At 44.7% G+C, this 26,159-nt stretch overlaps 1 protein-coding gene across 1 annotated transcript in view; it reads left to right on the forward strand.

Annotated features, from left to right (window-relative positions):
• LOC139420859 (zinc finger, ZZ-type with EF hand domain 1) overlaps nucleotides 1–26,159 on the forward strand; it is a 58,653-nt gene that overhangs the window by 19,591 nt on the left and 12,903 nt on the right. Inside the window, exons 30-54 of the mRNA XM_071171221.1 lie at nucleotides 225–389; nucleotides 567–686; nucleotides 919–1,080; nucleotides 1,421–1,553; nucleotides 2,446–2,584; nucleotides 2,754–2,919; nucleotides 3,159–3,292; nucleotides 3,449–3,577; nucleotides 3,681–3,850; nucleotides 4,036–4,240; nucleotides 4,570–4,763; nucleotides 5,022–5,308; nucleotides 5,846–6,020; nucleotides 13,416–13,548; nucleotides 13,760–14,007; nucleotides 14,221–14,535; nucleotides 14,748–14,848; nucleotides 16,712–16,847; nucleotides 16,953–17,138; nucleotides 17,415–17,588; nucleotides 17,759–17,902; nucleotides 19,059–19,227; nucleotides 19,426–19,524; nucleotides 19,802–19,967; nucleotides 20,856–21,006. Coding sequence (XP_071027322.1) covers nucleotides 225–389; nucleotides 567–686; nucleotides 919–1,080; nucleotides 1,421–1,553; nucleotides 2,446–2,584; nucleotides 2,754–2,919; nucleotides 3,159–3,292; nucleotides 3,449–3,577; nucleotides 3,681–3,850; nucleotides 4,036–4,240; nucleotides 4,570–4,763; nucleotides 5,022–5,308; nucleotides 5,846–6,020; nucleotides 13,416–13,548; nucleotides 13,760–14,007; nucleotides 14,221–14,535; nucleotides 14,748–14,848; nucleotides 16,712–16,847; nucleotides 16,953–17,138; nucleotides 17,415–17,588; nucleotides 17,759–17,902; nucleotides 19,059–19,227; nucleotides 19,426–19,524; nucleotides 19,802–19,967; nucleotides 20,856–21,006 — 4,201 coding nt within the window. The remainder of the gene's footprint in view (nucleotides 1–224; nucleotides 390–566; nucleotides 687–918; nucleotides 1,081–1,420; nucleotides 1,554–2,445; nucleotides 2,585–2,753; nucleotides 2,920–3,158; nucleotides 3,293–3,448; nucleotides 3,578–3,680; nucleotides 3,851–4,035; nucleotides 4,241–4,569; nucleotides 4,764–5,021; nucleotides 5,309–5,845; nucleotides 6,021–13,415; nucleotides 13,549–13,759; nucleotides 14,008–14,220; nucleotides 14,536–14,747; nucleotides 14,849–16,711; nucleotides 16,848–16,952; nucleotides 17,139–17,414; nucleotides 17,589–17,758; nucleotides 17,903–19,058; nucleotides 19,228–19,425; nucleotides 19,525–19,801; nucleotides 19,968–20,855; nucleotides 21,007–26,159) is intronic.

Here is a 26,159-nt window from a genome sequence, read left to right on the forward strand (position 1 = left end):
ATGTGTCACTGTCATCCACACACTGGGCACTGGAAGGCTTAATTGTTTGGCTTTGTTGATTAGGAAGCAATGATTTCCTTTTACTCATTTATAGATGTGTTATTATATTGTCGTTCTTAAACTGTTAGATTTAACAGACTTGCTCTCTAGAGCCAATGTTGTGATTTATGTTTTGCTAAGCCTTTTGTTTTTGTGTGCGTATTTATATTTATCTACCTGTGCAGTGTCCGGCAGACGCTGTCCTTGAACAAGGCCCAGGCTCAGAGTGTGTGTAAGGTACTGGAGACGGTGCAGCAGTGTTTACTGTCCCTGGGGAAACCACACCTCTTCCAGGCCCCCTGCATTCTGTTCCTACAGGAACTGCTGGCCTGCCAGAAAGACTTCACCAGGTCTGTCTGACCCTACCAAGACTGATTTTATCATGTGTAATGTAGCTGTCATAAAGGCTTCATGATTGCATGCATAACGGTCTGATTAAGATCCACTGTTTTGTATTGATATAATGATCTATTCCCACCTTATTTTCCTGTTAAGACACTCATTCAGGGTTTGTTTTCCCTGGGCAGTTATTTCTCCCAGTTGTCTGGAAGTGGGCAGGAGCTGAGAGAGAAGGTGAGGAGGTCCTACCATCGACTAGTCCTCATGCTGGTGGAGGCAGTACAAGGCTTCAGCAGTCTCAACGAGAAGTATGTATTCATTAATCCCTGTTCAGTTGAAAATCTGCTGCATAGAGAGACATAACGTGTCATAAGCCTGTGTTATAAGAGTTATACTGGTCGGCTGTGTTGCTGTGCCAGTTATTACACAGCGTTTGTGAGTATAGAGAAAGTAAGTGAAACCCATTCTGCTCTCTCCTCCCGTCTCCCATTAAATGTGCTGATTGATAACTAATTTGTGTTCTTCCCTTCCCCTCCCCAGGGTCCTGCTGCCTGCCCTTTCCTGTGTTCAGACATGCCTGCTGCATCTCCTGGACATGAGCTGGGAGGTGCAGGACCTCCCCCTGTTCCTCCAGATCAAACTACCTGACCTCCTCCTCACCATGTCCCAGGAGAACATCAGCGTGCACGACATTGCCATCAGGTACTGTCCGAGGAGAGCAAGAGGAATGGTGCCAACTAGTGGCGTGGAGTGGTGGCGCTGTTTACTAGCATTTCACCAAGGGTTCAACTACTCTTATCTTCATAATATATGCCACATAACGTACATTGTTTTGCGTTAGACACAACCGCCTTCTTCATGCGCTACAAGACTGAGTGTTGTGGCCTGTAAAAAATATCTACTATCAGTTTTTATTTGAAGACCATGCTCCGCTAGATATTAGCCAGACAAAAAGGGTAGGATATCACCTGAAGGTAACATGTTACCTAAATGTGAGAAAATGGCCGCCTCATCTTCCACCCTGTCTGATTTTTGTCCCCAGTCAGTGGACGGAGGAGGACGAGATAGCAGACTACAAGAAGAACCGGGACTGGATGGACGAGTGTGTGGACGGGATGTTTGAGAAGTGGTATGACAAGATTGACGAGGAGGGTTCCATGGAGGACAGGAGAAAGGTAGAGTGGACTCGGACCTATTCATCCCTAATACTCAATCCCTAGTCCCTACCCCCTCGGCACCCGTCTGAGAGTATCGGATAACGTCGTTTGATTTCCATCACTTTTTGACCGCTCCGCTTTTTGATTTGAACAAAACTTTTGATACGTATTTGGCAATGGTAGATGTGGTCAGAAAGAGACTTTCTGGAGCTCAATGCCAAAACATTTCAAAGATAAATGGTTGAGTTAGATATATAATACACGGTTGTCAAACAGGGTGGGTGTCATGTGTGATAAATAAGATGCATGACTAACGAAAATACAGACTGGTCAATTCAATTCCACTAAATTATGCAAATGTGCCTATTGACGGATAAGCATGACTGGTCAAATTGAACTGTTAACATCCCTACTGCGTGGTCATGTGCTTAGTTCCTTATTTGAGTCAAATAAAAACAGACACCTTCTGCCATAACCTCCCGTGATAGTCGGTATTTTAAGGCGGCAGCTGATCCACAAAAACATCCGGGATCTCTGCAGTATGAATAATTCCTTGGCAAACATTTACTCATAGTCTTCTTCTGAAAACCATCTCCTAATCTCTGATATATTATGTGGTCACTTGTAAAATAGCAAGGGAAACTTGCCATGTGAAGAATACGTAGCTGGTGTTACACATTTATCCTGAACAGGGTTCTTTCAGGACCCCAGAGAAAAAGAATGGCCATGATGAGGAAGTTAGGAATTTAACAAAAATGTCAATTCTAATTACAATTTTGTCATTGAAATGCATTAAGGACAATTGGAATTAGAATTTCAGTTTACCGCTTGAATTGAAATGGAATTGACCCCAACCATGTCCATGATATTGTCCAAAAGCTTGAGGTAATTAACCCCTCCCTGTCCTCAGATGCACATGTTCATAGCTCGTTATTGCGACCTGCTCAACGTGGTGATCTCCTGTGATGGCTGTGAGAGGATGGCCCCCTGGCACCGGTACCGCTGTCTGCAGTGTATGGACATGGACCTGTGCAAGACCTGCTTCCTTAGTGAGTGCACACACACACACACACACACACACACACACACACACACACACACACACACCCTACCTGTGTAGAGCTGGACCTGAAGTGTCTTGTTTAAGCTTCAACGTGAGAATGTAAAACAGTTGCATCTTTCCTCAAAACTACCTGAACTGTCTCTGTGTGTATCTAGGTGGTGCCAAACCCGAGGGTCACGAGGACGACCATGAGATGGTGAACATGGAGTATGCGTGTGACCACTGCCAGGGCCTCATTGTGGGCAGCAGGATCAACTGTAATGTCTGTGAAGACTTTGACCTCTGCTTCGGCTGCTACAATGCCAAGAAATACCCCGACAGGTAACATACTAACACATTTTTGTTTCGGAAACACTTTAGGCATAACGCTAAAAGCATGTATGAGGCTTTGTCTTTTAATGAGGCTTATTATATGTTACGTCTCTATCTAATCGATCTAAAACCTGCTAAAGCTGATACGTCTTCCTCAGTAGAATTGACTGCGGCGGTAATGCACAGGTACTGCAGCAGCCTACCGTCTCTCACCCTGTCTCTCGGTTTTCCTTCATGTCGTCCTCCAGTCACCTCCCGACCCATCGGATCACCGTCTGTCCCATGGTGACCATCAGGATCAGTGACCGCCACCGTCTCATCCAGCCCTACATCCACAACTACTCCTGGCTGCTGTTTGCTGCCTTGGCCCTGTACACCTCAGGTAAACGTGCTCAACTCTTATCCTCTGGCATAAAAATGAAAGGGAGCTTCAAGTCAATAGTCTGTCACATAACAATGACGACATGGGAGCAGCACTCAACTTGATGGAGTTGTAATTGTCATTGAAAAGTATTTGTTTATTTTCTTTACACCTCAGACCTGAGCAGCGAGAGACAGCAGGAGGGGGAGCCTCTGGGGCCAGACACCCTGACCCAGGCCTCCGCCCTGCAAACACGCTGCTCACAGCTCATTACCGAGTGCCTGCTCAAGGGACAGACTGGCAAAGGTAGGCCTGTATATCTTGTAGTGATGGGGAGGGAAATTATACAGTTACATATCGCAACTTGTTAGGGTTTCTAATGAATCATTCCATCCCTGTGTGTGTGCAGGTCTGCGGTCCTCTGCCCTGCTGTCCCTGCTGGCCTCTAATGAGTCAGAGAGTGAGCTGTGTCCTGATTCACCCTCCCAGGAGCTCAGCATCAACACCACCACAGAAGACACATCCTCTCTGCCTGGCTCCACCACTGCTATCTGCTCACCACTGCCCTCTAGGGACAAGGTGAGTTACTAGACCCTGGCCTGGAGCCAGGCCTCGGCTTCCATATTGTGTCCCTACTCCTTGTAAAATGTCTGTTTTTACCGATGTGATTCTGCTTCAGAATCCATTTCCCCCTGCAGCTGTTCACTTCTACTGCTCCAATACACCACCACACACTGACGATCCTTCTTCTGTTTGTCCATCAGAGTAAAGCCCAGGGGAAGGAGAAAGGGAAGGAGAAGGAGGTGCAGTCTCCCCATGCTGCCCTGGAGGTATGCTCCACATCAGAGGGAGAAGGAGGACAGGAGAAGGGGAAGAAGAAGCTGGTGAAACAGGACACCCTAGACTCGTCCAGCCTCAGCCAGACCCCGTCTCTGTCCAGCGAGGGAACACTCTCTCCCGTGGTCAGAGGTGACCAGCCTTGTGCTTTTCTAATCAACACCCCCCCCCCCCTCCCCCCGCATGGAATTTAGTAGTCGCTTTGAATCCAATTCAAATGAATGTGTGTCAGACCATTGTTAGCTTTCATCACCAATTGGTGAAATGGTACAAGAATGTTGCGGATATCTTATAGCTGAATTGAATGTTGGTTAAGTCATCCTGTCCACCGACCTGTTTGAATGAGTGTGTCAGTCGGTATCACAGCATTCACCCATCCATCTTTGTCCATGACTGCTGAGCCTAATCTAGTCTGGAGATGAAGCTAAGTTAACCTTTGCCTGTTTCCCTGTATCCCCCAGCTCCAGAGTCGGTCTCAGAGACCATCACCTCTCCAACGCCTGAGGACATAGAAGAGATGAGAGAGATGATGAAGGAGAGGGATGAGAAGATGGAGAAGATGGCCAAGGTGCCCATCCAGGAGCATGTGTTTGCAGAGTGCTCCAGAGAGAGGATCCTGGGGCTGCTAGCTGCCATGCTGCCTCCAGCCAAACCGGTAAGATGGTTGTACCACAAGATAGCAGCAGAAGCTAGGAAGTCCATACTGAGTCTATGAAGTGCCTTCAGTTGTATTGTTCTGAGCCAATACACCGTTCTTTAAGTTCAAGCGGTCACTTAAGTTGCCCTTTGTAACTACACAGTAATAACTAACAACGGTTACTATGCAAGGCAATATTGTTACTACAGTTATTACTGTGTAGTTACCGCTGTAACTATTTATCCTCTGACCTCTTGCATCTCCCCCCTCCCCCAGGGCTCCACCCTTGCTCTGTCCAGCCTGAGCCCCATCCTGCCCCAGCTCTTCAGGGTGGTCATCTCCAATGCCGGGTGTCTGAACGAGACCTACCACCTGACCCTTGGTCTCCTGGGGCAGCTGCTGTTGAGGATACCACCCCTGGAGGCGGACGTGGCCGTCAGAGAGGCCCTAGCCGATAAGTACGAGCTGCTCACCCCTGGAGAGGGGGCTGCCTCCGGGGCTGACACACAGGGCTGGAAGACCACCCAGCTACTTTTCAGCCTGGGGGCTGTCTGTCTGGACAGGTAAACAATGGCACCATAGACATGCACCACAGTGAACCGGAGAGTGGAACAGGACATCCAGTAGATCTAGGTGTGCATTCAACTAGGGAAATAGTTTGCAAATGTTAGCTAATGTTGGCTAACATTTGTTTTGTGTTACCCGCCAACATTCGCTAATGTTAGCAAACAATATAGAAGGTAGTGTGTGGCGAATGTAAATAATCAGGTGGCAATGTAGGCTGTCTGTTACATGTACTGGAATGGCAAGGTCCTAGAATATTGCCACAAAGCAAATCCTTACAAAAGGGAGTTATTTTGCAACTCACAGTAACATTTTCGATTGTTAATTAAAATAGTTCAACTGAAATTTTCCTAGGTTTGCCGCAGATTTGACTGTATTGCTTGACAATTATTCTAACACCACTGTTGTAAAGACATCTCTTCTCCCGCTCTCTTCTTTGTTGTCATATAGGACGCATCTAAATCTGAAGAGGTTGCTTGACAGTCATTGTTATGATGAAGTCACTAGATATATTTTCTCTCTCTTTTGAAATATAGTCGTATAGGTCTGGACTGGGCGTGTTCGGTGGCTGATATCCTGCGGAGCCTGAACGCCTGTCCCCAGTGGAGTGTTGTCATAGCAGCCTTCACTGACCACTGTGTCCGGCAACTACCACAAACGCTCAAACGCACCAACCTCTTCACCCTGCTGGTGCTAGTCGGCTTCCCTGAGGTACTGACTAATTCAGCTACTATTTTTATGGAATATGTTAGGTAGTTTAGACAGCACACTACAGCTCGCTATCGCGTCCACATTCCATTCCCACAGGGGGAAGCAACAACCTTGTCCAGGTGCTGAGCCTGGTTGATAAGCACATCAGGTGCTGCCAATTAGGGTGATCATCTGTCAGTGTCCCAGCTTGCAAGCCATGAGGCTGCTGGGTTTGTTTGTTGGCTGTGAGGCCTTTTATTCAATTTTATTAGCCTGTTTTGTAGTTTTCCTGTTTGCGTATATTTGTTTCCGTCACCATCTGACCATAATAATCTGCTTGGGCTCGCAGACTCAAAAGAGTCAAGACAAAGCTGGCCCTGGACCTAAAGTAAGGTTGCTGTCTCCCTGGGCACATGTGCATCCAACACGGTCCTCAAACGTTGATTTCTCACATGAATTCAAAAATTTATTCAGGTTACAGACCAGTTAACTAGGCCTAAGACTCCTGGACATAACAAGTGCAACAATATTAGCAGGCTAGTTAATCAGTGTTGTAAGACTTTTTGGATAACATAGGCCAAAACAAACTGCAAATGCATGCAATGAGTTTGTAGTCACAAGCTTGATGTAGTAATTATGTGAAAGGAATATGAATACAATATAGGGTGTAATCATTAGTCCAACAGTTTCTATCTATCTACAGTGAGGAAAAAAAGTATTTGATCCCCTGCTGATTTTGTACGTTTGCCCACTGACAAAGAAATGATCAGTCTATAATTTTAATTGTAGGTTTAATTGAACAGTGAGAGACAGAATAACAACAAAATAATCCACAAAAATGCATGTCAAAAATGTTATAAATTGATTTGCATTTTAATGAGGGAAATAAGTATTTGACCCCTCTGCAAAACATGACTTAGTACTTGGTGGCAAAACCCTTGTTGGCAATCCCAGAGGTCAGACGTTTCTTGTAGTTGGCCACCAGGTTTGCAGTAGATCTTCTCCAAGTCATTAAGATTTCGAGGCTGACGGTTGGCAACTCGAACCTTCAGCTCCCTCCACAGATTTTCTATGGGATTAAGGTCTGGAGACTGGCTCGGCCACTCCAGGACCTTAATATGCTTCTTCTTGAGCCACTCCTTTGTTGCCTTGGCCATGTGTTTTGGGTCATTGTCATGATGGAATACCCATCCACGACCCATTTCAAATCAAATAAAATGTTATTTGTCACATACACATGGTTAGCAGATGTTAATGCGAGTGTAGCGAAATGCTTGTGCTTCTAGTTCCGACAATGCAGTAATAACCAACAAGTAATCTAGCTAACAATTCCAAAACTACTACCTTATAGACACAAGTGTAAGGGGATAAAGAATATGTACATAAAGATATATGAATGAGTGATGGTACAGAGCGGCATGGGCAAGATACAGTAGATGGTATTGAGTGCAGTATATACAGTGCCTTGCGAAAGTATTCGGCCCCCTTGAACTTTGCGACCTTTTGCCACATTTCAGGCTTCAAACATAAAGATATACAACTGCATTTTTTTGTGAAGAATCAACAACAAGTGGGACACAATCATGAAGTGGAACGACATTTATTGGATATTTCAAACCTTTTTAACAAATCAAAACTGAAAAATTGGGCGTGCAAAATTATTCAGCCCCTTTACTTTCAGTGCAGCAAACTCTCTCCAGAAGTTCAGTGAGGATCTCTGAATGATCCAATGTTGACCTAAATGACTAATGATGATAAATACAATCCACCTGTGTGTAATCAAGTCTCCGTATAAATGCACCTGCACTGTGATAGTCTCAGAGGTCCGTTAAAAGCGCAGAGAGCATCATGAAGAACAAGGAACACACCAGGCAGGTCCGAGATACTGTTGTAAAGAAGTTTAAAGCCGGATTTGGATACAAAAAGATTTCCCAAGCTTTAAACATCCCAAGGAGCACTGTGCAAGCGATAATATTGAAATGGAAGGAGTATCAGACCACTGCAAATCTACCAAGACCTGGTCGTCCCTCTAAACTTTCAGCTCATACAAGGAGAAGACTGATCAGAGATGCAGCCAAGAGGCCCATGATCACTCTGGATGAACTGCAGAGATCTACAGCTGAGGTGGGAGACTCTGTCCTTAGGACAACAATCAGTCGTATATTGCACAAATCTGGCCTTTATGGAAGAGTGGCAAGAAGAAAGCCATTTCTTAAAGATATCCATAAAAAGTGTTGTTTAAAGTTTGCCACAAGCCACCTGGGAGACACACCAAACATGTGGAAGAAGGTGCTCTGGTCAGATGAAACCAAAATTGAACTTTTTGGCAACAATGCAAAACGTTATGTTTGGCGTAAAAGCAACACAGCTGAACACACCATCCCCACTGTCAAACATGGTGGTGGCAGCATCATGGTTTGGGCCTGCTTTTCTTCAGCAGGGACATGGAAGATGGTTAAAATTGATGGGAAGATGGATGTAGCCAAATACAGGACCATTCTGGAAGAAAACCTGATGTAGTCTGCAAAAGACCTGAGACTGGGACGGAGATTTGTCTTCCAACAAGACAATGATCCAAAACATAAAGCAAAATCTACAATGGAATGGTTAAAAAATAAACATATCCAGGTGTTAGAATGGCCAAGTCAAAGTCCAGACCTGAATCCAATCGAGAATCTGTGGAAAGAACTGAAAACTGCTGTTCACAAATGCTCTCCATCCAACCTCACTGAGCTCGAGCTGTTTTGCAAGGAGGAATGGGAAAAAATTTCAGTCTCTCGATGTGCAAAACTGATAGAGACATACCCCAAGCGACTTACAGCTGTAATCGCAGCAAAAGGTGGCGCTACAAAGTATTAACTTAAGGGGGCTGAATAATTTTGCACGCCCAATTTTTCAGTTTTTGATTTGTTAAAAAAGTTTGAAATATCCAATAAATGTCGTTCCACTTTATGATTGTGTCCCACTTGTTGTTGATTCTTCACAAAAAAATACAGTTTTATATCTTTATGTTTGAAGCCTGAAATGCGGCAAAAGGTCGCAAAGTTCAAGGGGGCCGAATACTTTCGCAAGGCACTGTACAAATGAGATGAGTATGTAAACAAAGTGGCATAGTTAAAGTGGCTAGTGATACATGTATTACATAAAGATGCAGTAGATGATATAGAGTACAGTATATACATATGAGATGAATAATGTAGGGTATGTAAACATTATATTAGGTAGCATTGTTTAAAGTGGCTAGTGATATATTTTACATCATTTCCCATCAATTCCCATTATTAAAGTGGCTGGAGTTGAGTCAGTGTGTTGGCAGCAGCCACTCAATGTTAGTGGTGGCTGTTTAACAGTCTAATGGCCTTGAGATAGAAGCTGTTTTTCAGTCTCTCGGTCCCAGCTTTGATGCACCTGTGCTGACCTCGCCTTCTGGATGATAGCGGGGTGAACAGGCAGTGGCTCGGGTGGTTGTTGTCCTTGATGATCTTTATGGCCTTCCTGTGACATCGGGTGGTGTAGGTGTCCTGGAGGACAGGTAGTTTGCCCCCGGTGATGCGTTGTGCAGACCTCACTACCCTCTGGAGAGCCTTACGGTTGTGGGCGGAGCAGTTGCCGTACCAGGCGGTGATACAGGATGCTCTCGATTGTGCATCTGTAGAAGTTTGTGAGTGCTTTTGGTGACAAGCCAAATTTTTTCAGCCTCCTGAGGTTGAAGAGGCGCTGCTGCGCCTTCTTCACAACGCTGTCTGTGTGGGTGGACCAATTCAGTTTGTCCGTGATGTGTACGCCGAGGAACTTAACTTACTACCCTCTCCACTACTGTTCCATCTGTGGATAGGGGGGTGTTCCCTCTGCTGTTTCCTGAAGTCCACAATCATCTCCTTAGTTTTGTTGACGTTGAGTGTGAGGTTATTTTCCTGACACCACACTCCGAGGGCCCTCACCTCCTCCCTGTAGGCCGTCTCATCGTTGTTGGTAATCAAGCCTACCACTGTTGTGTCGTCCGCAAACTTGATGATTGAGTTGCAGGCGTGCGTGGCCACGCAGTCGTGGGTGAACAGGGAGTACAGGAGAGGGCTCAGAACGCACCCTTGTGGGGCCCCAGTGTTGAGGATCAATGCCCTGCCTGAAGGAAGGAGGTTCTCACCCAATATTTGATGGTACATGGCCCCGTCCATCGTCCCTTTGATGCAGTGAAGTTGTCCTGTCGCCTTAGCAGAAAAACACCCCCAAAGCATAATATTTCCACCTCCATGTTTGACGGTGGGGATGGTGTTCTTGGGGTCATAGGCAACATTCCTCCTCCTCCAAACACAGCGAGTTGAGTTGATGCCAAAGAGCTCCATTTTGGTCTCATCTGACCACAACACTTTCACCCAGTTGTCCTCTGAATCATTCAGATGTTAATTCCAGCCTTGTGTAGGTCTACAATCTTGTCCCTGACATCCTTGGAGAGCTCTTTGGTCTTGGCCATGTTGGAAAGTTTGGAATCTGATTGATTGATTGCTTCTGTGGACAAGTGTCTTTTGTACAGGTAACAAGCTGAGATTAGGACCACTCCCTTTAAGAGTGTGCTCCTAATCTCAGCTCGTTACCTGTATAAAAGACACCTGGGAGCCAGAAATCTTTCTGATTGAGAGGGGGTCAAATACTTATTTCCCTCATTAAAATGCAAATCAATTTATAACATTTTTGACATGCGTTTTTCTATTCTGTCTCTCACTGTTCAAATAAACCTACCATTAAAATTATAGATAATTTCTTTGTCAGTGGGCAAATGTACAAAATCAGCAGGGGAATCAAATACTTTTTTCCCTCACTGTATCTAACATGAGTTTCTATTGGACAAATTCAGGTATGTTTATCCCCGTTTTGTTCCGTTTGCTTCTATTTAAGAAACGTTTTTTAATAGAATCACCTGTATGTATACACCCCTGATCACATTCAAACACAGTTCACTTTCATAGCAGCCACATACAAACAGCATGATCCCTTTGACTGTTGTATAATTCCTTCTCGCATCTATGCGCTCTTCTCCTCTCACCTTTTCCCTTCACTTGTGGACTTGTGGACAGTGCACAACACATCAGCTGCCTGTGACCAGGCGCAAAACCTTTCCAAGCCAAACCTTTATCATAATCGCTACACACAGCCTATATCGTTGTCACCCTATTACAGTCATAGTTAACATAGCTACTTGAACTAACGCGTTAGCAAACCCGCTACAATCATGCAGTACAGTGTACAGTCAGCAGCAATAAATTAATAAAACCAAAAGCTTACCTTGACTTGGAGGAGTTCCAGTGTTGGATAGCCATATCCCACTAACTAACACAACATTCCTCTCTGTTTGAGTTGAGTGTTTGAGTAGGCTGAACTAGCTCGCTGCATTCGCTAGCTAAGTAAGTGAAATTGTGAAAAATACAACAAAATACAGCTAACTCTATTGCTTCTCCTTAATTTTTGAAGAATTTCATTCGTTAAAAACTGTTCAACTATCTTTCAACTACTCACTACACTGTAGTGCTAGCTAGCTGTAGCTTATGCTTTCAGTACTAGATTAATTCTCTGATCCTTTGACTAGATGGACAACATGTCAGTTCATGCTGCAAGAACTCTAATAGGTTGGAGGACGTCCTCCGGAAATTGTCATAATTGCTGTGTAAGTCTATAGAAGGGGGTGAAAATCACGAGCCTCCTAGGTTTTGTATTTAAGTCAATGTACCCAGAGGAGGATGGAAACTAGCTGTCCTCCGGCTACATAATGATGCTACCCTACAGAGTGCTGTTGAAGCTACTGTTGACCTTCATTGCAAACTGTGTTTGAATCAATTATTTGGTAGCTTAAATACAACATATATATATATATATATATATATATATATATATATATATATATATATATATATATATATATATATATAATCTCTAAAAAGGATAACTTTTTTTATGTTTCACTATTTTCATTTTTATGAAATCCACTGGAGATGATGGTCCTCCCCTTCCTCCTGAGGAGCATCCAATGCTATATACCTATATACTATTGACAATTTACTGGAACTCAATCTAAAATCAAATTTTATTCCTTGCATGCTTTGTAAACAACAGGTGTAGACTAACAGTGAAATGCTTACTTACGGGCCCATCCCAACAATGCAGAGAGAAAGAGAAAAGTAATAACACGTAATAATAAATACACAATGAGTAACGATAACTTTGCTATATACACGGGGTACCAGTACCGAGTCTATGTGCAGGGGTACAATGTAATTTAATTAGATATGTACATATAACTAGAAATCGAGTGACTAGGCAACAGGATCGATAATAAACAGTAGCAGCAGCAAACCGTGTATTCGGGAAGTATTCAGACCACTTGCCTTTTCCCACATTTAGTTACGTTACAGCGTTATTCTAAAATTGATTAAATAAAAACAAATCCTCATCAATCTACACACAATACCCCATATTGACAAAGTGATAACAGGTTTTAGATTTTTTAGCAAATTTCTTAAAAATAAAAAAGGGGGGGAAACTATTTAATCCTTTTTAGAATAAGGCTAACGTAACAAAATGTGGAAAAACTCTAGGGGTCTGAATACTTTCCAAATAAACTGTATGTGATGAGTCAAAAGTTAGTCTGGGTAAACTTGAACTATTTAGCAGATGTATTGCTTGGGGATAGAAGCTGTTCAGGGTCCTGTTGGTTCCAGTGCATTGGTACTGCTTGCTGTGTGGTGTCAGAGAGAACAGTCTATGACTTGGGTGGATGGAGTCTTTGACAGTTTTTAGGGCATTCTTCTCGAGGTCCTGAATGGCAGGGAGCTCGGCCCCGGTGATGTACTGGGCCGTATGCAATACCCTCTGTAGTGCCTTTGCTGTCAGATGCCAAGCAGTTTCCATACCAATCGGTGAGGCAGCCAGTCAAGATGCTCTCAAATGGTGAAGCTGTAGAACTTTTTATGGATCTGAGGGCCCGTGCCAAATCTTTTCATCCTCCTGAGGGAGAAGAAGCGTGCCCTCTTCACGACTGGGTTGGTTTGTGTGGACCATGATACAATCGATCTTTAGTGATGTTAACACCGAGGAACTTGAAGCTCCCGACCCATGCTCGGATCTCTGTTTCCTGTAGTCCACGATCACCGCAATTGTCTGGCTGACATTGAGGGAGAGATTGTTGTCCTGGCACCATACTGCTAGGTCTCTGACCTCCTCCCTATAGACTGTCTCGTCGTAGTCAGTGATCAGGCCTACCACCATTGTCTTCAGCAAACTTGATAATGCTGTTGGCGTCTTCGTACTGTATCACTCAACCTGCTGCTGTCTCCTCCACTAAGTCCACCATTCAAGGGGCTTGAAGACCTTCTGCCCTGCACTGTTGTGCCCTCTGTCTGACCCTGGCTCTTTCTGCTATCCTAGGTGCTGTGTATGGGCACCCAGTCAGTGTTCATAGACAATGCCAACGAGCAGCATCATATGATCCTACTCAAGCACTTCACCGAGAAGAACCACGCTGCTGTGGTGGATGTCAAGACCCGCAAGAGAAAGACAGGTGAGAGGACGGACTGTCACAAAGTTAATTTCATACATTTTGCTCATGGTGCACATAGTAGAGGTGTATTTTAAACCCTCACACATTTGTGTGTCTGTTTTGATGTTTTTGTATAAAAACTGAACCAAATCAAAGCTGCAACCAAATTGCCCAGCAACGGGACAATAAAGATTTTCTGAATCTGTATGCCACCCCTCTCCTGTCCTTACAGTGAAGGACTACCAGCTGATCCAGCCGCAGGACTCCAGTGCTACAGGCTCCCACAGCCCAGGGTCCCAGGTCCAGGGCGTAGGTCAGGGTCAGGGACCCCCCCAGGCCCAGCTAACCCGCTACCTCAGTAACTTCACCTCCATCATCAGCCACCTGCTGCAGAGCAGTCAGGACAGCAGCACCCCCGACGCTGTGGAGGCCTCCTGGGTCGTCTCACTGGCCCTCAAGGGCCTTTACAACACACTCAAGGTACCTCAGAAACAAAGCCACCTTTTGGTTATCATCACTCAACTTCTACAGTATGTCCCTTTCTCTCTCTTCAATATGACATTTTATGTTAATCACCTGTGCTGTGTTTTTCTTCTAGATTTTTCGTCTTTTTATTGAATGTCCATTTCCGTCTTCTAGTGGTTGACCTTGAAGACTTTGTCTAACATTTCCTGTTGTGTTCCTTCCCTGTAGAAGCACGGCGTTGCTGAGGCCCAAGAGGCCATCCAACAATCCGGTCTGACCCAGCTCCTGGTGAGGAAGTGCAGTAAGGGGACAGGCTTCAGTAAGCTGTGGCTGCTCCGAGACCTGGAGATCCTCTCCATAATGCTCTACTCCTCCAAGAGAGAGATCCACAGCATGGCCCAGGGCCAGGACGGGGAGAGGGAGGAGAAGGAGCAAGACAAGGAGCATGACTCGGACCACTCTAGTTGTTGTGCCGACGACTCCGACCCCAACCGGCCTGACCCACTGGAGGGGCTCGACGAAGAGACTAAGATTTGCTTCCAGGTCAGCAGGGATGCCCACATCCTCATTGTACCGTTTTATTTATTTTTATCCTACTTCTGACACTAATGTATCGAAGGGCGACAGCCCCTTGGATCTCCGGTCTCGATCCCGGTTTTCCAGTCGGTAGGCAAACTTTAATAGCACTAAACCACTTGGATGAGAAAGTTACGATATCTCTCTCTCTCTCTCTCTCTGAATTGTGTCTGTTTCAGATTACCCATGATGCCTTAAACGCGCCCCTGCACATCCTGCGGGCCATGTACGAGCTGCAGATGAAGAGAACGGACTCCTTCTTTCTGGAGGTGCAGAAAAGGTGAGAATTGGATCACATTCCTGTCATACATTCCTCCATACAAATCAAATCACAATTGAATTTAACAGTCACAACACACTTTACAGAAATAAACAAATACAGTGCCTTGCGAAAGTATTCGGCCCCCTTGAACTTTGCGACCTTTTGCCACATTTCAGGCTTCAAACATAAAGATATAAAACTGTATTTTTTTGTGAAGAATCAACAACAAGTGGGACACAATCATGAAGTGGAACGACATTTATTGGATATTTCAAACTTTTTTAACAAATCAAAAACTGAAAAATTGGGCGTGCAAAATTATTCAGCCCCTTTAAGTTAATACTTTGTAGCGCCACCTTTTGCTGCGATTACAGCTGTAAGTCGCTTGGGGTATGTCTCTATCAGTTTTGCACATCGAGAGACTGAAATCTTTTCCCATTCCTCCTTGCAAAACAGCTCGAGCTCAGTGAGGTTGGATGGAGAGCATTTGTGAACAGCAGTTTTCAGTTCTTTCCACAGATTCTCGATTGGATTCAGGTCTGGACTTTGACTTGGCCATTCTAACACCTGGATATGTTTATTTTTGAACCATTCCATTGTAGATTTTGCTTTATGTTTTGGATCATTGTCTTGTTGGAAGACAAATCTCCGTCCCAGTCTCAGGTCTTTTGCAGACTCCATCAGGTTTTCTTCCAGAATGGTCCTGTATTTGGCTCCATCCATCTTCCCATCAATTTTAACCATCTTCCCTGTCCCTGCTGAAGAAAAGCAGGCCCAAACCATGATGCTGCCACCACCATGTTTGACAGTGGGGATGGTGTGTTCAGCTGTGTTGCTTTTACGCCAAACATAATGTTTTGCATTGTTGCCAAAAAGTTCAATTTTGGTTTCATCTGACCAGAGCACCTTCTTCCACATGTTTGGTGTGTCTCCCAGGTGGCTTGTGGCAAACTTTAAACAACACTTTTTATGGATATCTTTAAGAAATGGCTTTCTTCTTGCCACTCTTCCATAAAGGCCAGATTTGTGCAATATACGACTGATTGTTGTCCTATGGACAGAGTCTCCCACCTCAGCTGTAGATCTCTGCAGTTCATCCAGAGTGATCATGGGCCTCTTGGCTGCATCTCTGATCAGTCTTCTCCTTGTATGAGCTGAAAGTTTAGAGGGACGGCCAGGTCTTGGTAGATTTGCAGTGGTCTGATACTCCTTCCATTTCAATATTATCGCTTGCACAGTGCTCCTTGGGATGTTTAAAGCTTGGGAAATCTTTTTGTATCCAAATCCGGCTTTAAACTTCTTCACAACAGTATCTCGGACCTGCCTGGTGTGTTCCTTGTTCTTCATGATGCTCTCTGTGCTTTTAACGGACCTCTGAGACTATCCCAGTGCAGGTGCATTTATACGGAGACTTGATTACACACAGATGGATTGTATTTATCATCATTAGTCATTTAGGTCAACTTTGGATCATTCAGAGATCCTCACTGAACTTCTGGAGAGTAAAGGGGCTGCACTGAAAGTAAAGGGGCTGAATAATTTTGCACGCCCAATTTTTCAGTTTTTGATTTGTTAAAAAACTTTGAAATATCCAATAAATGTCGTTCCACTTCATGACCACAACCCCTTGTTGTTGATTCTTCACAAAAAAATACAGTTTTATATCTTTATTTTTGAAGCCTGAAATGTGGCAAAAGGTCGCAAAGTTCAAGGGGGCCGAATACTTTCGCAAGGCACTGTATATGCTTCATAAAGAATGTGTTTTGAATAACATTGCACCAATGTCATGTTCATGCCGGACTTGTGTAGCTTTCATCCATCCCAGACAATGTTCTGCTATGACGTTGCATGATGGTGGCTGACTTGGTTGACGTCCCGCAGGTTTGACGGAGACGTGATCAAGACGGACGAGACGATTAGGACGCTGGCTCAGAAGTGGCAGCCCACCAAGAGACCTCGCTCTGAGGAGAGGAGCACCAAGGCCGTGGACACTGACATGATTGTCGTGCCCTGTGTGGTGAGAGCACTGCATTACATTTGACGTAGTTTGAAGAATTGGTGTCAGTAAGATAATAGAACCAGTTGATAAATAACCCACTCCCCTTCCCCCTTCCTCTCCCAGTCCAAGCCCAGTCACTGTGAGAAGGCTACGGAGGAGACCACGGTGGTGACTCAGAAGCTGATCACCAACACGGAGACTGACCTCCAGCTGAGCTACGCCAAGCAGCGCCGCACCAAGTCCTCCGCCCTGCTGCACAAGGAGCTGGACGCCCGCAGCAACCGCTCTGTCAGACAGTACCTAGTCAAGGTAGGTGGAGGCGGAGGTCCTGTCTGTCTGGTTCAGTTGGTACTGTAAGAGCATGGCACTAGCTAGCAATGCCAGTGTTATGGGTTCGATTCCTGCAAGGATCACGTATACTAAACGGGCTTGTTTCCCGGACACATATTAAGCCATTGAACATGCTATTTTTAGGCCAGGACTTGTCTTAATCTTTACCTACTCAAGAAGTATGCAGTCGCTGTACTGCAAGTGGATTTGGATAAAATGGTCTTCTAAATGATATGATGATATCAATATGTTCAGGTGAACCAGGCCATCGCCACCCTGTATGCCCGCCACGTGCTGGCGTCGCTGCTGGCTGACTGGCCCCAGGGGGCGCCACTGAGTGAGGAGGCTCTGGAGCTGAGCGGGGCATCACACATGGCCTACATCCTGGACATGCTGATGCAGCTGGAGGAGCGACCACTCTGGGAGAGGGTAAGCGTGTGGCGGTGGTGTGTGTGTGATGTTTCACACAGGGAGTTATTGAGCTTCCACTCTGGAAACGGGTGAGAGGGGGTGCACAAAATTGTGTTTGAGTGAGTGGTATGGAAATGTGTAGGGTGTCTACATGTTGATGTGGGTTAACTCATTCCTTTGGTCACCAGATTCTACAGAAAGTGCTGGTTGGCTGCAGCCAGAGCATGCTGGGTAGTTTGTCTCTGACAGCGTGTCAGTTCATGGAGGAGCCTGGCATGGCCGTGCAAGTCCGGGAGTCCAAACACCCCTACGACAACAACACTAACTTTGAGGTGGGTACCACATAGATCTAATTCCCCACTGAGAACTCTTACCACATCTCACTTTCCACATGCACACTAGAAAGGCTACAAGTTTCTCAATATAGGATTTACAGTTGAAGTCTGAAGTTTAGATACACTTAGGTTGGAGTCATTAAAACTCGTTTTTCAACCACTCCACACATTTCTTGTTAACAAACTATAGATTTGGCAAGTCGCTTAGGACATCTACTTTGCGAATGACACAATACATTTTTCCAACAATTGTTTACAGACAGATTATTTCACTTATAATTCACTGTATGCCAATTCCACTGGGTCAGAAGTCTACATGCACTAAGTTGACTGTGCCTTTAAACAGCTTGGAAAATTCCAGAATTTTCTATAGAAAATTCTATAGAAAATTTGTGGGCAGAACTGAAAAAGCGTGTGCGAACAACGAGGCCTACAAACCTGACTCAGTTACACCAGCTCTGTCCGTAGGAATGAGCCACAATTCACCCAACTTATTGTGGGAAGTTTGACCCAAGTTAAGCAATTTAAAGGCAATGCTACCAAATACTAATTGAGTGTATATAAACTTCTGACCCACTGGGAATGTGATGAAAGAAATAAAAACTGAAATAAATCATTCTCTCGACTACTATTCTGACATTTCACATTCTTAAAATAAATTGGTGATCCTAACTGACCTAAGACAGGGAATTTTTACTAGGACTAAATGTCAGGAATTATGAAAAACTGAGTTTAAATGTATTTGGCTAAGGTGTATGTAAACTTCTGACTTTAACTGTATATCAGTATCAATGAGTATTTGCAAGAAAATGATACATAACTTCAAATATAAGCATGTGGAAGTGGTTTTCATTCTTTTGATATTAAGATAATTCCAACGCCAGATATGTACTGTGGCTTTCCTGTGTGGCCTACTGGAGGAAGCATGCGTTGGACTAACTGTTATGCAGCCGAGCAATGATTTTGTAGAGCTTCTTCTCTCTCGTTCTCTCTCTCTCTCTCGTTCCCTCTTTTTCTCTCTCTCTCTCTCTCTCTCTCTCTCTCTCTCTCTCTCTCTCTCTCTCTCTCTCTCTCTCTCTCTCTCTCTCTCTCTCTCTCTCTCTCTGTCTCTGTCTCTGTCTCTGTCTCTGTCTCTCTCTCTCTGTGTCTGAAGGACAAGGTGCACATCCCAGGGGCCATCTACCTATCTGTGAAGTTTGACTCCCGCTGTTACACTGAGGAGGGCTGTGATGAACTTATCATGGGCAGCAGCTCTGACTTTCTCCAGGATCTGCACAACTTCAGCGGCTCCCCACAGAAATGGACTGACTTCGAGATCCCTGGTGAGGGGACAGGGGCATGGAGAGAGGGGGCTGGGAGAGGGACTGTCTGGGAAAGAGGGGGTTGGGACAGGGACTAATGGCAGGGAGAGAGAGAGAGGGGCCTGGAAGAGAGGGGACGGGGAGACTAGGAAAGAGAGAGGGGGGTCTAGGCGAGGGAGAGTGTTGATTACTGATGTGTGTTGTGTGTTTTCTCCACAGGGGATACTCTGCACTACAGGTTCATCTCAGACATGAGCAACACAGAGTGGGGATACAAATTCACTGTCACTGGGGGACACAGGGGCCGCTTCCAGACAGGTCGGTCTACACACATGCATGTACGCACACTTACATACACACACTGCAGCGGCATTGGGAGAGTGAGACTGATGAACGAAGTGGGCCGGGGCTAGCATCAGCTGAGGACCTGTCACATGTGGTTAAGCTTTTATAATGGGAGTCTAATGCAGCTGACTGAACACACACACACACACACACACGAGAAGAAGTGCTACTGAGTGCTCTGTCTGATCATAGAGGGAAATTGTTTCTATCCTTTCACGTCTAAATCTCTCTTTGTCTCTTCCTCAAACAGGTTTTGAGATCCTAAAACAAATGTTGGCTGATGACCAAGTGCTCAGCCACCTCCCATTGGCTGACATCTGGGAGTGGCAGGTGGGCGTGGCCTGCCGCCAGACCGGGAACCAAAGACTGAAGGCCATCCACCTGTTGCTCCGCCTCCTGCAGTGTCAATCACAGAGGTGAGACTCCTTCCAATGTCCCTGTCCCTCGCATCCATCTTGAACGCATGCACGCACACACACACACAAACTGTATATCCACACAGTACACACACAAGTAAATACGCACACACACACCTCATTCTGTCACCTGCTCAACGCTTTCAGGACTTCAGGCACTACTTAGCCTAGTTTAGAATCAGGTACCTAGAGTAACAAGCTGGATTCACACTCCCAAACACACGACTCAACCGCACTCTTTGCCTACTAGAACCATAAAGCAAACGTGTCACAAATATTGGGGTACGCTATTATACTTGAGACTTTGGTAAAAAACCTACTGATTAGCAGCTGAAACCATTTAATAGTTTCCTAGGATGATATTCTGGTGACCCCTTTTGTACCCAATTTCAAGGCTCAGTATGAAGATTACAAACACATCTGTATCCTCTGCGTCTGTGTTTCCCCCTAGAGCTAGAGAAAACAGTTTTTGCTTAGAGTATTCCAGAGAAGCCTAATGTCCTGATAGTTGCCATGGAGATGAGGTCACATATCTATTGGAGGATTTGCATATTTTCCATGCCGTTGGCCCCGTCTGGCCGTAGTGACATCACCCTGACTAAATAGAATACACAATGTGTTATAATAATAATAATACATGTGATTTAGTAGACGCTTTTATCCAGAGCAACTTACAGACATGCGTGCATACATTTTACGTATGGGTAATCCCAGGAAACGAACCCACTATCCTACAGATGTATGTCGCCGCCTAATGGTGAGAACTAACGGAGCTTAACTTGACCCAATTTGCAGGTTCACATCTCACTGAAAAGACACAGTGTGTGTGTGTGTTGAGTGTGTGCTAGTCTCTAACTCTTATATCTGTGTGTGTGTGTGTGTGTGTAGGGGCTGTGAGCTGACCCTGCTGAGGCCTCTATGGCAGCTGTTCATGACCATGGAGAGCGGTCTGAGTCAGGACCCCACCAGTATCACTGTACTGCTGCCCCTACACAGAGCACTCACTGAGCTCTTCTTCATCGCTGAAGCCAGGGCCATGGTGAGAAACACATACACACAGACACACTTGCTGCTGTCCAATTAGAGGACATAACGTTCTATGACGGGAGGATAGTAAGTAAAAGGTTGTACAAGTTCATACATAGTTTACTAATTCCCAAAGAGCTCGTCCTTTTTATCAGACATGTCAATGTGAAGAACCAGTTACCAGTCTACGGATAGTGCTGGCACTCTAGATGTGTTAATGCACTTCTCAATATGAGTGTGTGTGGTAATCTGTGTTGTCAGCTAGCCTGCCTGTTTCCACCTAGGAAGGTTAATATAGCACTGTCACATAGCCCTGACCCCTCAGTGTGTTATTCAGCCCACCTGTTCACCTGCTGGGCCCAGTCCAGGCCCAGAGCAGCAGGTCTGCCATCTGTCACACAACACAGCCCCTGGCACCTGCTGCCTGGCTGGTACACCACTATTTATTATCTCTCTAGCTTGATGGTGGAGAGAGAGGGATGGAGCCTGGGAGGGGGAGAGACAGAATGAAAGAGAGGGTGGAGGAGGGGGAGAGAGCGAGAGGAGAGATGGCGAGGATGAAGCGAGAGAGAGCTGCCCACCTGAAACCTTCAATAGGTGCGTGGGTGACCAGTTGCTCTTTAACCTGCCTTGAATTCTGAATTAATTAAGGCATGCATGTGTTTTGCAGTCCAGCAGGAAATTATCCTTCCAGCTTGGTGTCCCTTAAATTGAGCCAGTCACGTCTACATTGTGTTCAGACAGGTGGAGACATTAGTTAATCTTTTCATTTTTTCTTAAAATGAGCTAGTTCAAGACGGAACTGTCACGTCTACTTATTTAAAGATAGATACCCATTCAACCTGACTGGCTATAAAGGCTCTCGACTAGAGTAGTTCCCTCTCCTCTCCCCACTGAATGAATGCGGCTTAAGCTGCAGTGAAATTACTGAAATGAATGATCTGTTGACTTGTCACAGAGATGGATCTCCACCGCTGGCTGCTGGGGATATGAGAGGAAATGAGTATGTCTGGGTGTCTGTCTGTCTGGTTTGGGCTAATACCTATGGTGGATGTGTTGCTGTTGTTGTTGCTGTTGTTGTTGTTGTTGATCTGTGTGTGTGTGTGGGCTTCAAACTAAGGTTGATGTGTTGTTTTCATGTGGGAGTGTTGTGTGGTTCTACCAGCAGGGGGCAGTAGGAGTTCCCACTAGCACTCACGCAGTCACACTGGGTACCATAGTGATGGCCTGAGATCGACACACAGTACAGACACTGATTCACCTAAGAGGAACGTGTGTACCTATCCATCGATTTATCCATCCATCCATCCATCCATCTATGTATCTAACTACATACACTACATGACCAAAAGTATGTGCACACCTGCTCATCGAACATCGCAACCGAGAGCAGACGGTTTTTACGCGCTATGCGCTTCAGCACCTGGTGGGCCGTGAGCTTGTGTGGCCTACCATTTCGCGGCTGAGCCGTTGTTGCGCCTAAACGGTACCACTTCACAATAACAGTACTTCCAGTTGATTGGGGCAGCTCTAGCAGTGCAGACATTTTACCAACTGACTTGTTGGATATACTGTGTGTATATATACAGTACCAGTCAAAAAACACCTACTCATTCAAGGGTTTTTATTTTGACTATATTCTACATTGTAGAATAATAGTGTAGACATGAAAACAATGAAATAACACATATCAAATCATGTAGTAACCAAAAAAGTGTTAAACAAATCTAAATATATTTGAGATTCTTCAAAGTAGCCACCTTCAAAGTAGCCACCCTTTGCCTTTGATGACAGCTTTGCACACTCTTGGCATTCTCTCAACCAGCTTCATGAGGAATGCTTTTCCAACACTCTTGAAAGAGTTCCCACATATGCAGAGCACTTGTTGGCTGCTTTTCCTTCACTCTGCTGTCCAACTCATCCCAAACCATCTCAATTGGGTTGAGGTTGGGTGATTGTGGAGGCCAGGTCATCTGATGCAGCACTTCATCACTGTCCTTCTTGGTCAAATAACCCTTACACTGCCTGGTGGTGTGTTTTGGGTCAATGTCCTGTTGAAAAACAAATAATATTCCCACAAAGTGCAAACCAGGTGGGATGGCGTATTGCTGCAAAATGCTGTGGTAGCCATGCTGGTTAAGTGTGCCTTGAATTCTAAATAAATCACAGTCAGTGTAACCAGCAAAGCACCCCCACACCATCACACCACCTCCTCCATGCTTCACAGTGGAACCGCGCATGCAGAGATAATCCGTTCACTCACTCTGCGTCTCACAAACAAAAAATCTCAAATTTGGACTCATCAGACCAAAGGACAGATTTCACCTGGTCTAATGTCCATTGCTCGTGTTTCTTGGCCCAAGCAAGTCCCTTCTTCTTATTGGTGACCTTTAGTAATGGTTTCTTTGCAGCAATTTGACCATGAAGGCCTGATTCACGCAGTCTCCTCTGAACAGTTGATGTTGAGATGTGTGTTACTTGAACTCTGTGAAGCATTTATTTGGGCTGCAATCTGAGGTGCATTTAACTTTAATTAACTTATCCTCGGCAGCAGAGGTAACCGTGGGTTTGCCTTTCCTGTGGCGGTCCTCATGAAAGCCAGTTTCATCATTGCACTTGATGGTTTTTGCGACTGCACTTGAAGAAACTTTCTTCAAAAAGTTATTGAAATGTTCCGTATTGACTGACCTTCATGCATTAAAGTAATGATGGACTGTCGTTTCTCTTTGCCTATTTGAGCTGTTCTTTTCATATAATGGACTTGGTCTTTTGCCAAATAGGGCTATCTTCTGGTTACCACCTCTACCTTCTCACACCACAACTGATTGGCTCAAACGCATAAAATAATAAAGAATCCACAAATTAACTTTTAATAAGCCACACCAGTTCATTGAAATGCATTCCAGGTGACTGCCGCATAAAGCTGGTTGAGAGAATGCCAAGAGTGTGCAAAGCTGCCATCAAGGCAATGGGTGGCGAGTTTGAAGAGTCTCAAATCTAAAATATATTTAGATTTGTTTAACATCTTTTTGTTTACTACATGATTCTATGTGTGGTATTTCATAGTTTTGATGTCTTCACTATTCATCTACAATGTAGAAAATAGTAAAAAATAATGAAAAACCCTTGAACGAGTAGGTGTGTCCAAACTTTTGACTGGTACTGTATATAATCCATCTCTCTCTGTATAATCAACCCACAGAAAAATACTTGTTTTTTTTTTACAAACACTCTCACAAACACCTAAATGTGTTTGTTTGCTGCAAAGCCTATTTACTGCTGACTCACTCTCCATATCTGAACTGGTGGGTAGTGAAGTGTTGTGTTCTGCGAAAGAACAGAGGAGGAGGGGCATCCCAGAGGTGTGCAGGGCCTTGTCATACATACAGTGCCTTGCGAAAGTATTCGGCCCCCTTGACCTTTGCGACCTTTTGCCACCTTTCAGGCTTCAAACATAAAGATATAAAACTGTATTTTTTTGTGAAGAATCAACAACAAGTGGGACACAATCATGAAGTGGAACGACATTTATTGGATATTTCAAACTTTTTTAACAAATCAAAAACTGAAAAATTGGGCGTGCAAAATTATTCAGCCCCTTTACTTTCAGTGAAGCAAACTCTCTCCAGAAGTTCAGTGAGGATCTCTGAATGATCCAATGTTGACCCAAATGACTAATGATGATAAATACAATCCACCTGTGTGTAATCAAGTCTCCGTATAAATGCACCTGCACTGTGATAATCTCAGAGGTCCGTTAAAAGCGCAGAGAGCATCATGAAGAACAAGGAACACAACAGGCAGGTCCGAGATACTGTTGTGAAGAAGTTTAAAGTCGTATTTGGATACAAAAAGATTTCCCAAGCTTTAAACATCCCAAGGAGCACTGTGCAAGCGATAATATTGAAATGGAAGGAGTATCAGACCACTGCAAATCTACCAAGACCTGGCCGTCCCTCTAAACTTTCAGCTCATACAAGGAGAAGACTGATCAGAGATGCAGCCAAGTGGCCCATGATCACTCTGGATGAACTGCAGAGATCTACAGCTGAGGTGGGAGACTCTGTCCATAGGACAACAATCAGTTGTATATTGCACAAATCTGGCCTTTATGGAAGAGTGGCAAGAAGAAAGCCATTTCTTAAAGATATCCATAAAAAGTGCCATTTAAAGTTTGCCACAAGCCACCTGGGAGACACACCAAACATGTGGAAGAAGGTGCTCTGGTCAGATGAAACCAAAATTGAACTTTTTGGCAACAATGCAAAACATGTTTGGCGTAAAAGCAACACAGCTCATCACCCTGAACACACCATCCCCACTGTCAAACATGGTGGTGGCAGCATCATGGTTTGGGCCTGCTTTTCTTCATTAGGGACAGGGAAGATGGTTAAAATTGATGGGAAGATGGATGGAGCCAAATACAGGACCATTCTGGAAGAAAACCTGATGGAGTCTGCAAAAGACCTGAGACTGGGATGGAGATTTGTCTTCCAACAAGACAATGATCCAAAACATAAAGCAAAATCTACAATGGAATGGTTCAAAAATAAACATATCCAGGTGTTAGAATGGCCAAGTCAAAGTCCAGACCTGAATCCAATCGAGAATCTGTGGAAAGAACTGAAAACTGCTGTTCACAAATGCTCTCCATCCAACCTCACTGAGCTCGAGCTGTTTTGCAAGGAGGAATGGGAAAAAATTTCAGTCTCTCGATGTGCAAAACTGATAGAGACATACCCCAAGCGACTTACAGCTGTAATCGCAGCAAAAGGTGGCGCTACAAAGTATTAACTTAAGGGGGCTGAATAATTTTGCACGCCCAATTTTTCAGTTTTTGATTTGTTAAAAAAGTTTGAAATATCCAATAAATGTTGTTCCACTTCATGATTGTGTCCCACTTGTTGTTGATTCTTCACAAAAAAATACAGTTTTATATCTTTATGAAGCCTGAAATGTGGCAAAAGGTCGCAAAGTTCAAGGGGGCCGAATACTTTCGCAAGGCACTGTATTGCACACTATTGTGTGTCCCAAAAATGACCCCCACTAACCTTGACACCACCACTGAAAAAATCAGAGGGGAAACACTGACCATAGCCTCAGCATGCACTAGTCTGTGGGTTTGTGTGTGTGTGTGTCTAAACCTTAGACAAACCTTAGACTCTG

The sequence above is a fragment of the Oncorhynchus clarkii genome, chromosome 12 (genome assembly GCF_045791955.1).
Source record: "Oncorhynchus clarkii lewisi isolate Uvic-CL-2024 chromosome 12, UVic_Ocla_1.0, whole genome shotgun sequence".
Taxonomy (NCBI): domain Eukaryota; kingdom Metazoa; phylum Chordata; class Actinopteri; order Salmoniformes; family Salmonidae; genus Oncorhynchus; species Oncorhynchus clarkii.